At 42.6% G+C, this 14,987-nt stretch overlaps 1 protein-coding gene across 2 annotated transcripts in view; it reads left to right on the top strand.

The window, feature by feature from the left end:
- Positions 1–14,987, top strand: part of hpse2 (heparanase 2) — a 52,047-nt gene that overhangs the window by 1,439 nt on the left and 35,621 nt on the right. For both annotated transcript variants that reach the window (XM_035606336.2, XM_035606335.2), the window contains 2 exons: positions 1,357–1,511; positions 2,383–2,544. In XM_035606336.2, coding sequence (XP_035462229.1) covers positions 1,357–1,511; positions 2,383–2,544 — 317 coding nt within the window. The remainder of the gene's footprint in view (positions 1–1,356; positions 1,512–2,382; positions 2,545–14,987) is intronic.

Raw genomic sequence — 14,987 nt, 5'->3', positions numbered from 1 at the left:
ACATAGCCTCCTTTACAACTTTGTTATGGGTCAGTTCAATCTTTGGATAATTAATATACAATATTATTTACATACACATGTGCCTTCGTCTGCTGATTTATGGATGATTGTGCTGAAATAACCTAAACATTAGGTGGTGCCTATACTGTCTATAGAATAATTACATGTTACTGCATGGTGCTTAAACTGACTGCTATATACACTAGTTTATAAAGAATAAAAATAGAGGTCTTAAAGTTACGTGTATTCGTTTTTCAAAATATTAGAAATTAAAATGAACTACGTATGAATTCTTTCCCCAATTTCGCCTAATAAATTGCTGATTTTTAATGTTGCAATGGTGTTTCAGTCGAAGTATAACATAGTAAAGTAGGTTTTAATATTATATTTGTTGTGTGACAATTCATTACAATACCAGTTGATAATTTAGAAAACTAAACGAATTTTCCACTGTAATAACTTAAGTGGTACAAAGGTTAAGTTAACAAAAAGAAGAAAAAAAAGGAAAAAAGTTGAGATACAAAAGAAGAAAAATCACGTACATTTCATATAAAACAGCACCTTTGTATGTTGTGATCATAATGGAAGGGGGAAAGGCAGGTAACAATGGAAGACTTGTTGGTCAGGGCTCCATGTGCAGCATCATAAAACATAAAACTGCTATGGGCTGAACTGGAAACTTCTGCATTAGTGTGCAGACGAAGTCTTCCTACAATTCCTTATTTCCGTTGTAGAAAAAAAACCCGTTGTCATTTATTTGTTGCAGGCTTCCATTTTGTCAATTTAATTGCCAACTGGAAAAACCCAGGTGTTCTAAATTATTTAATTGCAGGATTATATGTAGCACAAATAATAAAAAAAAAAAAATAGAAAACCGCACACAGAAGGCAAACAGACGTTTTTTCAGTATATATGCCATGACAGCTGAAATCAAAAGTAGACCTGGCATCAGAAGCATATTGGGAAAGGTCCTTCACTTCACCTCCGTATGAAACTATAAACTCATTCGACTTTAAAGTAGAAGCGTCGATCCTCGACGGAAACCAACATGATCCTCTGCTCCCCGAGGACCGGCCGAGTCTCTCTACCTGCTGCGGCCGCTTGCGAGCGCCGTTCTCCACCGGATGGCAGATGTTTCAGGATTAGGGCCCGTGGAGCTTTAAAGGCCACAGCGAGAGTTGCATTTTCTTTTGTGTGTGTGTGTGTCTGTGAAAAAAATAATATTAATTAAAAATGATTCGTCTTCACGATTTTGTCTCCCCATCCAAAGCTGAAATCACATGCGGCAGGTAACATTTTGATGACGCACAGTTGTGTGTGTGTGTGTGTGTGTGTGTTTTGTTTCTGTGTCTCCAGCTCCAAGCGGCTCGTGACCCTGGCGCGCGGCCTGTCTCCGGCCTTCCTGCGCTTTGGCGGAAAGCGCACCGACTTCCTGCAGTTCAACAACCAGAAGAACCTCGCGAAGTTCAGGGGCCCGGGGCCAGACTATTACCTGAAGAACTACGAGGACGGTGATTATTACGCGCGGCGTTTTCTTTTCTTTTCTTTTTTTTTACCTGCCCCAACATGCATTTTCTGACGGTCACGAATCCTTGTTTGTCCGTGACGCACCGAGCAAATTCTTAGTGCAGAGATAATCTTTCCTCTGCAGGTTACGCCGCGTACTTGTTTTACGCAGCGTCCATTTCTTTGTCAGGCACAGCAAGTTGCCAGTTTATTAGGGACACCGAGCTCAAACTAATGCTTGGATATCGACCCTGCAGTAAATCCCACTCATATGGCGATTATAATGTTTGGCTTTTGTTTTTTTAAAAAACCAACAGTTCTCTAGTGGCGCTCCTAACGTTAAGTTAACTCTCCGAAATGAGGTGGAAACAGTAAAAACCACGTCTCAGTGTAGAACATTTTAGCTGCAACCTCAAAGTCTCCAACAAAGGCCACGAGACCTAATCAGCTAAAACAGTTTCAGCCTTCATGAAGTTTGGACTCGCTGTGTTTTAGACTGCATGAGTTTAATGTAGGAGTGACACTCACCGTTTATAGGACACATGGATGTTGTTTTTCTAACATGGTGCATATTGCTTTACACCTTTTGTATTATTTTTCAACTGCATTTGCCTTAAAAAAAAATGTTATAATTACCACTCACAATTACCACTGTTTGAAAAGAAAGAAAATGTGTGCCCAAGAAAACTAAAATGTGTGTTAAAAATGACCGTATACTTTTCAACCGGTAGTCAAATTTAATACAAACGGAGCAAAATGACTTAAAATGTATTTATTTTCAAACTTGTGGTGCATATTGATTTTGGTAAAGGAAGCTATATGCTTCTGATATTGTTGAAACAAATGAAATATTAAAGTTGTTGTCCTGTCCTGCAGATATAGTGCGCAGTGACATTGCACTGGACCAACAGAAGGGCTGCAAACTGGCCAACCACCCGGACATAATGCTGGAGCTGCAGCGGGACAAGGCTGCCACCACACAGCTCGTCCTGCTCAAAGAGCAACTGTCCAACATCTACAGCAACATCACGATAACAGGTAGGAGATCACACACACACACACACACACACACACACACACACACACACACACACACACCCACACACACACACACAAAAGGGGATTTTTTTTTTTTGGACACATACTCCAGTCCAAAGAAACATATTTTCCATGTTCACCTATGGTTGGGACTTGGTGTGTCATGCACATGCGCGCACACCCACACAAGGTTCAAAGCATGCCAATGTAAACCATCAGCTTTCACAAGGACAAATGTAATTTGTAAAGGAGGAATGCGGGGATGGATAGAGGGGTGCAGCAGTGGAGGCTAGTAAACAGAGCACTGACATTTTCACTGGTAACAGTTAACTCGACCCGAGCGCAGGAGGAACTCTGCAGTCCTGCGTTTGGGTGGGCTGCATTTCTTATCTGTTTCTGTGATTGACCGGGATGGAAACGAGCGAACTGCGGGAGAAGAAAGTGGAGGAGAAATGTCTGTTGAAGTCACTACAGTTTTGGGATCGTGCACAAAAATTGGGACTTTGCATCGAGTTGCCTGAATAAGACCGTGGTTGTCAGAAATGACCAGTTAATGTTCTTTGTGGGTATTTTGTTTTACAGAGCTTGGAATTGAAAGTTAAAAAGTTAGTCGGCTGGATGAGGAAATCAAATTACAAATTAGGGCAACAGCAGTTGAACAATATACTATTGTAAGACTTCAGCACGCTGCTGCCGTCTCAGAAACTCCTTCTGTATATGGTGTCCTCGTTAGCTTCTTGAAAAGACAGCGGGTGGGCAGCGCTTTTGTTCCAAACTCCTGTGTGGAAAGTCAAAGAGCTTCTGGAAAAATAATTGTGAAACTGGCGGTTGACCACCAACCCTAACCAAAGAGAATATATGAATTTTCTTTTGCAATGTGCTACTACGGTTACTAAGTCTTTAAATGATTAAAAAGTGTGGAGATAGTTTTGTACACAACACATTGTGCTTTGAAGATTTATTGATGAACTAGATAAAACATATAATCCATGTCCCTCAAATGAACCCGGCTCACCGTGTCATTAGACCCTCGCACGAGCGGGTCTTCGGTGTGCTTTGCATGTTTTTCAGAGGTTTTCCCTTCTTTGGAACAGAGTGGCCCTCTGTGCGTTTTCATGCGAGTGATAGAGTCGGATACGAACAGCATGAATCGCTTGCGTGTATTTTTGATTGGTCTCAAGTGCAACAGTCAAAACACGGTCGTGTTGCATTTATCGAAGAAGGTAAACACACATTTTGACCTGCTTGTGTGAGGAGGTCAGGGGTCACATGGTAATGCACGCTCTCGTTCATTTTGCAGTGTTGTACGTGTGCGACTATCTGCAAAGCCAGTGTTCAAACTGGATGAGCAATATTACAGTGATAGAATCCCAGACAATATCTAGTTTGATAATCATGAAATTCTGTTGTCTTGATATATTTATCATCTCGACAGCATCATACTATTTTTTTTTTCTGAATTGGTGGTCGACCAATGTGGATTTTTTAAATAGCCGATGCTGATTTTTGTAGAGAGCAGCATGGCCGATGGGCGATGTACAATGCAGATTATATGTTTTGTTTTAAATTTTTTTGCATCTGATGACATACAAAAATAAAAAAATAGACACAAAAGTGCAGAACCTAAATGAACATTTAATTATTCACTTGAAGCTGAACGTATATGAAAACCCCAAAAATTGCATTGTCTCTAGAAAGTTTGCACACAAAAAAAAATATTTTAAAACTTTTACTGAAAGGTTCATCATCCTTGTGAGCGCACACGTCGGCCAATGCTAATTATCTCACAATCAATTGGCATATTACTAATCTGAAGAGTTGAATCTCGGTTAAAAAAAAAAGTAAACTAATAAAAACCATTGTTGTGAAAACGATCTGTCTCGCACATGTGCTGTGGTGCTAATGTCTCTCTGAAAAATGAAGACCACATTTCCCATGAACCCCACTGCTTCCTGTCACAAAGAGGATGTTGCCACTTGCCCACGCTGCTGTGCTGCAGCATGGAGGTGGGCAGAGTAACAATAAAAGTATTTATGATTTACTGATGTTAGAATATGTACCGTATATCTCATTTAAGTCTATTCTACTATTTGGGCAAAATGTAATTACTTTGGTTGGATGCCTGAGATCTCAATGTAAACATTAAAAGTCATTTCACAGGTGGGTGAATCATTTGAAAATATTGATTGATTAAAAAATATAGTGCCAGTGAATCACTGCTGAATGTTATTTTACCTGACATTACTGTACTTTTGCTGATTGATTAGGGCCCTATGGAGGAGTTTATCTTTTTTGAATGTGAACTCCGGGTGTAACGGTTCCTATTAAAGGCCAGTTTGTACCTGAATCAACGCTGTAGGTACGCCGTAGCCTGACAACAGCTGTTATTGGCCTGCTTGGTAGTATGCCTCATCATCCTTGTCTCTCAGTAGCAAGTGTGACAAGTTGCTCAACATTTATTAGCTCCAACCCCAGCACACCATTGCACGCACGCGCGCACACTGTGGCATAGAACCCCCCACCGCCACCCGGCGTTCTGGAGGTGTAACTGCAGAGCGACGCATACACACCAGTGCGCCAGTTTTTTGCTCACAACCGAGTAGATGACTTGCGCAGGCCACGGGGGAGGCCGTGTGTAAACCAGGCACAAGGGGTAGAACTGGAGTTGAGGGGGCAGAGTGGCACCGTGCTGCTTTTGAGCAGGTGCCAGAGTTGTCATCAGGCAGGTTGGCGGGGAGGGGGCGCCGAGCAGAAGGACTTTATTTACCCAGAGCGGATTTATTGTGAGGTTTTCTCCGAGAAACTCTCATTCCTCCGAGCGCAGACACAAGCTGCCGGTTTGCCCCCGGGGGGAATGTTGTTCTGAAGTCCGACGTGTAATTTCAAGAGATAGTGAAGTGTGGAGCTGCTGCTTTTCTTTTCACGGTTCAAAGAGTTGTCTGTAGTGCAATTCAACTGATGTAAAGTGTTTTAGAGGGGCAATAACTCACCAGAATAACCACTGGCACTGCTGAAAAAGTTCTCAGAGGGCAAACGTGTTCGCGTCATGGTCTCATTATCACACTCAGGCTCGTCCTGCAAACCTCCCATCTGTGGTGGGGAGGACGAACAGGGACGCAGAGGCAATAGGTATTTGTTTAAATATGGTCTGGTAACAATCAGCCAAGTGTGTGTGTGTGTGTGTGTGTGTGTGTGTGTGTGTGTGTGTGTGTGTGTGTGTGTGTGTGTGTGTGTGTGTGTGTGTGTGTGTGTGTGTGTGTGTGTGTGTGTGTGTGTGTGTGTGTGTGTGTGTGTGTGTGTGTGTGTGTGTGTGAAGGCAGGTGGTGGTTACAAGACCTATAACAGTCTTGCTCCATCCTTCTCCACTCACCACTGTCTGACCTTGGACCCACCCTTGTTAGAGCCATCAATAATGGGGCCAGTCCACACATAAACACTCACACACACACACACACACACACACACACACACACACACACACACACTGCAAAGGAATTGAGGTCATGTTCAGCATCATTTCTTGTCACTCTGCATCACCTCTTCCTCCACATCCATCAGTTCCTTCTTCTCCACAACGTAACACCTCTCCCCGATTAGCTCTTCCATGTTTACAGTTGGTTTAGCGGTGTATATTGTGACTTCATGTGAAAGTCCTACGTTTATTTGATACTTCAAGTGAATGAGGCATTAGTCTCGTGACCTCAAAGGCCTCATCAGACGTGTTTAAGGCTCAAAGAATAAACACGGCTCGATAAAGGAATTCCTACTCTGTGTTATTCTTGTTGTCTAAGGCCGGTCAGTCAATATCTAGTATCAAGGAAATCTTCCCCAAGCAGAGAAACTAGAGAAGCAAGAGTCAAACATAGGATGTTATCAGTTTTAAGGTGTGCAGCTGCTCTTGAGACTGGAAACGTCCTTTTTCTATTTCTGTTGGGAGTACGAAAGATGTATCTTTAGATTTTTCTTTGATTTCCAATAGATTCACGATTAAATCGTTTGGAGGACAATACCGTATGTTTTATGATTCTGTTTTTGTGTCACTATAAATTCGTTCATGTAAGAGGATCTATGTGGATGAGATAGAGTCCCAAGTAGGACATCTCCTCAGGAAGGAGCTGCAGTGACCTAGTTTTTTAAAAATAGGACAGGGTCTAGTTCATGGGAGAAAAACGTACATTTGTCAATTTCCGAAATGAAAATATATCAAGAAACTAAAACGCATGGATTCACGACTTCAAATTTCACAAATCTGAATGGGCCGTCCTATTCACCAAAGGAATTATGCATGAAAGATTGAAATTAAGAAGTACTTTAAATCAATGGAAACCTATCAGTTTCAGTAGACGGTCATGTAACAAAGCTAGTGGAGGCGAGCAGGGGGCTGGTTCGACATCTCTATGCATAATCTGTGAGGTCATACTTTTATTAATATAATCTTAGATTATTAGTCGGAGGAAAATCCGATTAAAGAGCATCATTTTAATGTAAGATGAGTCAATCTTTGGCTTCGTGATCAGTAATTGGTATGCGGCCTGATTTTTCACTTTCCTCTTTCGCTGATTCTTAGTCTGATCTCACGCGCGCAGGATCGAGTGACGCGACTGTTTACAATGTCTAATCAGTTGTTAGGTTTGAGTAAACATTGCTGAGAGGACATCAGACGCAAAAATCTGAGCCCCTCTCTTTGAACTGACATCGAGGTGCAGCAGTCACAGCATGGAGCCTCTCATCGAGAGCCGCAGGCCGCCACTAAAAGGAAACACGAGAAGAACCACAATATAGTAAAGACATACCGTGAAAAGTGTGAAGCAATACCCGTGCAACCTCGCCCCAAAAACATATGCCCGAGTGCATAACGAGAAAGAGCGCACACGCACTCCTGAGCAGCTGCACATGCCCGAGTTCTGATTTTCCACCAGGTTTCGCGTCTGGAGTTTAATTCAAAATGAACTCTGACCTCCCCGATGTGCACTCTGGACAGGAAGTAGAACGGCCATGTTGGACGAATCCGCAACTTACAGTGGCCGGCGAATGGGCGGGTAGCACGTCTGACCGGAGTTTGGCTCTGGTCACAGACCTAACCTTCACCTTCCCCGAACCATTGTGAAACACAGTATTTCCCTAAAAATAATCCAGACATTTTCTGAAGTTTGCAGTCCACACACACGTCTGACGAGTGCAGCTAGAGATTGTCCGAGTCAGACGTGTTCACACCAACAGGAAAATTCCCTGAGAAATCCTGAGGCGTCTGGGCAGAGACTTGCAGGAGGGAGGACATGACGAGGATTTGGCTGCGGGAAGCAGTGTTGTTGTTTACCACACACCCCTCCTCGCTCACTGTGAATGTTCCCACTGTATTCTCACATGGGCCCACTCCTTTGACATCTTCTGGAAATTTTTTCGTTAGGGGCTGGCAGGAAACCTTCTAAAATTTTAAGGAAAAACGTCCGGACTCCAGTGCATGTCTGAAAGCAGCTCGACCATATCTTAAACATGGTATTATGTATTTAACTGTCCACGATCTTTCGCTAAATTGGTAATACCTTGGTTTCCATGTGTTGATGTTTTAACGGTTGCCTTGGGACTTTTTTCCCAATGGAGGTTATTGGAATCCACGTCCCTGACAAGAAGCATTGTGAGTCACTGAACAGGACATACGGATGGTTAGCAAATCTGGAAAGACAAACATCAGGAGCAGACACAGAAAAGGAGAACTCACTAAACATGTGCGTGTCGTGAAAAATGTGTTCATCAAAACAAACTGGCACCGCTGACAATAGCCAAGTCTAGATCTAACTTTCTGCTTTTACTACTGGGAAAATGCTCCATCCCTCCTATACGACTGGTAGACGACTCCTCCCAATCTACCCTTAATGTCATGTTTAAACCTTTTTCGTAAGGAGGAAGTGGAATTGATCTTTCTCACACATGTACGCGCGCGCGCACACACACACACACACACACACACACACACACACACACACACACACACACACACACACACACACACACACACACACACACACACACACACACACACACACACACACAGCAGCTGCTTCAGTACCCGCTCCATGTCCTGCCCGCTGCTGAGGCAAATTTATGAGTTTCTCCTGCCAAGTTTCACACTGTAACACTGAAAGTGCAGCCAGTTTGCCCGACAGCAGGAATATGATCGCAACCCCCTTTAATTTGTTGATATCTATAATGATATTAGTGGATATGAAGCAGGCATTGTGGGTCTTGGAAAGAACAGAGGGGCAACAAAGAACATTAAAGCTTGTGCATATGTTTTTACATGCAAGTAATTGCTAAACGTACTGTTTGCTTTTCTTGTAATGCTTCTTTGATGCTTTTATTCAAATGCATTAAGCTCTGTAACAACATCAGCTACAACTATTGATCATGAACAGTGCCTCCAGACGTACTGTGTCTTCAGACCTGTGCAGCTGGTTCTGACCGAGAAGTTAGAAATTAGAAAAGTGAAATTACAGTAATATCCTTCTCTTACATGTAAAGAAGGAATAGTCGCATGTTAATCAATTGTAAATATTTGTTTTGAGGAGACATATTGTCATTTTAGCACTTTTTATAGCATTGCTACTTCTATATTTCATTACTAAATGAGGCAGATCAATTTTAACCGAATCAGTTTTATGTATTATTCATTCCCACCTCGATATGACCTCCATATTTTTTTTAAATGTTATATATTTGTGAAAAAAAATGACTCAATGTCAAGTTCAGCCCGATCTCGCAATGGTCAAGAATCATTCTTGACCATTGCGTGGATCTGGATCCCTTCCAAAATGTCCCTGTTACGTAATGGCAGAGACCGATCTTTGAAGAGCTTTTCTGTGGAAATGCGTCGATAACTTTTTGAGTAATCCCGCTAACAAACAAACAGACGAACCGAACCAATCACTCAACCGCCTTGGTGGAGGTAATAATTGACGAAGAGAGAGAGGGACCATGAGACGCACGATGATAGGAGGAGATGCACGTATGGTCTATATGGTTCAGATTTGAGATTGCTAATAAAAACAGCATTCCGGGAAACTGATTTAAAAACAAGTCTATGAAGGAATTTGAGAAATACATTGATAGTTAAAATGGCCTTTAATTGAGCCAGAGCTAATTATTCGATGATAACAAATATCAAGACACTGATGATGATGATGATGTCTTAGAACCAGACCAAGGCTTGCTGTAATCGCCAACAATGCTGCTTGCATGAACTAGGGACCGCAAATCGAAATCTTGGCATGTGCCGGTTGCAAAGAACACCAAAGCCCGAGTCTGGCCCTCGGAGCCAAACCTGTCTGGCAGCCACTGAACAAAAACGCTTTGGTAGGGGGAGAGAAAAAAAAAATGTGAACATTAAATCATGAAGAACTTCATCATTTGCACAGTTGAGCACATTTTCTGCCCAATGTCAGCCTAGTTATATCTCATACTGATATCTATCTCTGCAACCAAATTTTGACTGCAGTAAAATTTTAGTGACATGCCTCTGTGGTTGCCAAGCGGTTTAGTCCTGTTGGCAACCATGTGCGTCTTTTTAACATAGTTGTGTTCTGTTTTTTAAGTGCATCTCTAATAAGAAACATACTTTAAATAACTCGTATGCGATTAGTCATGTTCATGTGCACAATGTTTGGACCAATAATGAAGCCCTGCAGTGCACCATCGTAACTGCTTGAGTTTCACACATGGAGGGTTTTCACAATATGACCCGGAATGGAGCTCTGTTACATCATGGACACATGTTAAATGACATGAACTTATCTGATGTGTGTGGCTGAATTAAGCACATGCTATTTTTTTATGCTCACCTGTCAGTTCACAATTATAAACTGTGATGAAAGCTCAGCGTGACAAACTCTTGATTGCCATATTGCCTGCCTTTTTTTTTTCTTCTTCCCTTTAATGATTCCACATGGTCTGCACAGATCCAGAAATGTCTGTTTTTTTCTTGATCGAAAGAATACCTAGAGTGTTTAAATCATGGATGGACATAACATACAGTTCCATGTGTTTGCAATATGCCCCGAGAAAAGTGCCAGCAACCTGCAAACGAATGTCATTTTAATAGCCTGATGCATGGGAAATGTTTGAAAGCAGTCCTTCCTTTCCTGTGATTGTTTGGCATGACATCCAACCTCCAGATTTCTCCCTCAGAACTCTAGAAAACATACGTTTTGTGTCAAATTTCATATCATGGCACCGGGTGCTGTGCTGCTCTGAGCCCTTTTGCAGCGTTGGGATGGATCTTTTGGCGAATTGCTGATAGCGCTCGTGTGTGTGTGTGTGTGTGTGTGTGTGTGTGTGTGTGTGTGTGTGTGTGTGTGTGTGTGTGTGTGTGTGTGTGTGTGTGTGTGTGTGTGTGTGTGTGTGTGTGTGTGTGTGTGTGTGTGTGTGTGTGTGTGTGTGTGTGTGTGTGTGTCAGCTCTACATACGTCCAGGTGAAGCTGTTATCCTGAGGGGAAACATGCTTACTTCATTACCAGCGAGACACATTTTATTTCCTTAATTTGACTCAGGCTGTCATCCATTATTAAAGTGTGTGTGTGTGTGTGTGTGTGTGTGTGTGTGTGTGTGTGTGTGTGTGTGTGTGTGTGTGTGTGTGTGTGTGTGTGTGTGTGTGTGTGTGTGTGTGTGTGTGTGTGTGTGTGTGTGTGTGTGTGTGTGTGTGTGTGCTTGCGTGTGTGTGCTTGCGTGTGCTTGCGTGTGTGTGTGCTTGCGTGTGTCTGTCTGTCCATATGTGTATATATCTGTAAAGTTTGTTCGAGAAGTAGGGGCTAGCAAGCAGCCTGTGACCAATGTTTAGAGACCACTGTATGCCATAGGTTATATAATTATATATGCCATATTGTAAGTTATATAACAGACAGTTACATATAGTATTTATTTCAAACACAAAATTTATTTTCCAAGAAAAATAATGTAGATGTAGGTGTATCAGCAAAGTTGCAAAATGTATCTGAATTCAAGTTTTTCATTATCCATGTGTGTAAAAATCAGCACAATCTGTTGCCCATTTAATTTGTATCCAACATGGTAACTTAAATTTTCTATCATAGTTTGAGTTTTTAATTTTTGATAAAATGGATTGCGTCTTTCTTTCTTTTTTTTAACATTAACTCCCCTGTATGTGTGAGTTTGTCCTGCCAGCGTTGTTGAAGCAATGTGGACATTAATCTCTCATCGCCAGTGTCCCCTATATGTTATTGAAACCGTTGCTTGCAAAAGAGTTTGGCATGTTTTCCTTCTGGCCACTTGTGAATCCTCCTTAATTCTGCTCTCTTTTTTTTTTTTCCACTCGAAGCATATGGCTGGGTTGGATTGTGTTGGACCTTGTCAGAGGCCATCTATCACTCCATGGTGTCCTGCTGGGTTGGAGATACGCAGCGCAGCTCTCAGCCCTCAAAATGAGAAAACAAGAGCAAGACGGAACAAAGTGAGATGAAGAGCGAGGAAAGAGAGCGAAGGGAAAGGGGGATGGAAGGAGTGAAAAAAGGAAATGACAGCAACAGACAGATGGGGGGGAAAAAGAGTAAGTGGGAAGAAATGCTAAAATCGTTTTATCTCTGAACCAGTTACAAATTTACCTTTTAACCATCCCATCGAGCGCGGCTGGTTTAAAGATGCTCCCAGTCAGAGACCCAGCCGACACCTGTGGTATAAAACTGTGCCTTCGAGGTTGAGTGTTCAGGGCTCAGCAGCTTCACACTTGTTGGACTCCCCAACAGCCCCACAGCACAAATGAATATCGTCAGAGCTCTCTGAAGAAAGGATCTTAAATAAAAAGGGTGTTTCCAAAAACCTTTCACAAGCTATTGACTTGGAAACCTGCGTCAATTTCTTGTTACCTTTGAGACTCGCAGATGGAAAACTGAGGCCATGCGTGTTTCATATTATTTCCCTTGCATCAAAAAGTGCATACTTCTACATCTACATGACTTTACTATATAATATATCAAATAGAAAATAACCGTAGGTTGCGTTTATATCAAATTCACAATTAGATTTTGTCCGTAACACTGCAATGAATAGCTTTCACATTGTTCCATAAGAGGCAAAAAGACAGTAATTGAGAAAATGTGTCCTTCATGGCTGAAGAATTGAAAAGGAGACTGGAGCTCTACCTGCTCCAGAGGCAGCGCTGCCGGCTGTGTCTGTTCTCTGACCTTTTGACCCCCTGACCCCCATGAAACGACAACGTGGATGTGCCTCAGAGGGACATGTGAAGAAGTGGAACGTCCTCAAAGAAAAAAAGAAAAAAAGAAGAGGTTTACGTTGTTTTAGATGTTTCTTTCGTTGTCTTATTCTCTTTCTCCATTATTCTTTATTAGGTTACTCTGTAAAAGTCTGCACACACATCAGACGGAGACTGTCAATTCAATTCAGTTCAATGCAGTTTTATTTGTGATATACATTATCTCTAGGCACTTTACATAGTGAGGTCCACTCGAGACCTCATTATATTACAGAGAAACACAACACTTCCCACTATGAGCGAGCGCTTTGTGACTGTTGAGAAAAAAACACCTCCCTTTTAACGGGAAGAAATCTTGAGCAGAACCGGACTCAGTTGTGGGCGGAACATCTGCCGCGACCTGTTGGGGTGAAGGGAGAGGTGGGTTATCATCAGCCGTAACCATAGCAACCAAAACAGTGGTTCGGTACAGACACTGTCACACAAACACCCCAATAGTAAACAACCCTGGAACCCAAACAACCGAAAATCCAGGAAACAGTCTGAGTAAGAGACTGATTTCACAAATTGAAATATTTGCATTTCTGTTTGTTGTGAAAGAGGCTAATAACTCAACCTCTTTGGGTTGTAAATGGATTACTCTGTGTCCATGTGTTCACACTTGCATTATAAACAGAAGCAAGATGGGCTGTGTGCTTTTCAGTTCAGACAGTTACCTCCGCCACTGTGTTTTCACCCCTGTCCGTTCCTTCGTTCGTTCGTTTGTTGGTTAGTATGTTTGTCAGCTGGATTACACAAAAGCTCCTCATCACATTTCCACGGGAACTGGGTGGAGGGGGCCTGGGCCAAGCAACAGCCCATTCAATTTTGGCGTGGGTCCGGGCAAAGGGGCGGATCCAGTCATTTCTGGTTATCACTTTCTTTTACATTGTGTGTGTGTGTGTGTGTGTGTGTGTGTGTTTGTGCGTGCGTGCAATGTGGTGTGGATCCAAATAAAAATCTGGTTACAGCAGATATAAATGTGGTTTCATGAGGAGCCTGTTGGGCCTTGGCAGAGGCATGTGCTCTACTGAGTGCCATTCTAGTTAGTCTGTCAGCCGGAGCCCACATCTCTGTCTGAGCCCGGAAATTTGTTTGTTTGTAAATCTTTAAAAAAAAAAAAAGAAAGAAAGAAAAATGTGCTAGAAACTTGGACTTGGACACATATGGAAGCCAGCGAAGGCTCAGCTATTAGCACGGTAACCTACTTTTACTGAGACCAACAACAGATAGCGATTTGGCAACCTCTTAACATCAGTCACCTCCGAGAAGTTTACTGGCTCATTAGAAGGATAAAGGAAGCTTACTGTTAGATGTGTGACCAAATTGTTTTCGCTCTCCTTTGTCAAAGTCTCTCTTTGTTTTCTGTTTTTGTTAATTGGCTTAAGTATCCAGTAATTGGTGCCTTGGGTTTTTATTGGGGGATTTTATTGGATGCCGGCTGATGTATGGCTGCAAGATGACAGGGAATATATGTAAACTATTTTACAGCCTTTCGTCGCCTCAGCCGTGTTTTTACTGTAATATATAGTTGTTTATGCGTTGTTAAAAATTAGAAAATAAAACATTAAAGAGGAAAGAAAGACAGCAGGAAACAGGACGGACGAGGGAAAGAAAGAACTGGTGAGACCGTTGACAGGACCATGGCTGGTTGCCATCCGAAGCTGTTTGATTCTGAAGGAACTCCGGTATGCAGGACACGGCGCTATGTTATCGGAGGCATTTTATGAGTCCAAAAGTGTGTAATGAAATTTGCCTTGGTCAGAGGAGTGAAGCGCGGAAAGGAGCAGCGGAATTACATTTTCTGTGGTATTTTCCCCCAGACCCCGAGTTCCCTCAGGGAGCATACAGGACTGTTTGCAGTGGCCCAGGCAAGATGAGGCCAAGTGAAACCATTCCCTGAGGTTCTGAACCTCTGCTGTGAATGGCAGGAGCCAACACCTCTAACCAGGAGCAGATGTTTGGCTGGCGTGGCCTGGCCTGGTCCTTACCCTGGCAGAGAGGGGAAACCTGGCGTCTGCTGCAGGCAGCATGCCCCACTACTGCACTAAGAGCCTGGCTCTGCATCGCCGCGCGAATTCTCTCTTTGCTGAACTCTTCCGAATCCTGTACTGTAGGTGCAGGGAAGAGCCAATCCTGCACATTCACATCAACATTGGCACCTTAACACTTGCGCTGTTGTGTT

This window comes from Scophthalmus maximus, chromosome 10 (genome assembly GCF_022379125.1).
Source record: "Scophthalmus maximus strain ysfricsl-2021 chromosome 10, ASM2237912v1, whole genome shotgun sequence".
In the NCBI taxonomy this organism is placed as follows: domain Eukaryota; kingdom Metazoa; phylum Chordata; class Actinopteri; order Pleuronectiformes; family Scophthalmidae; genus Scophthalmus; species Scophthalmus maximus.
The sequence above is the reverse complement of the archived record's forward strand: the minus strand, read 5'-3'. Positions and strand labels throughout refer to the sequence as shown.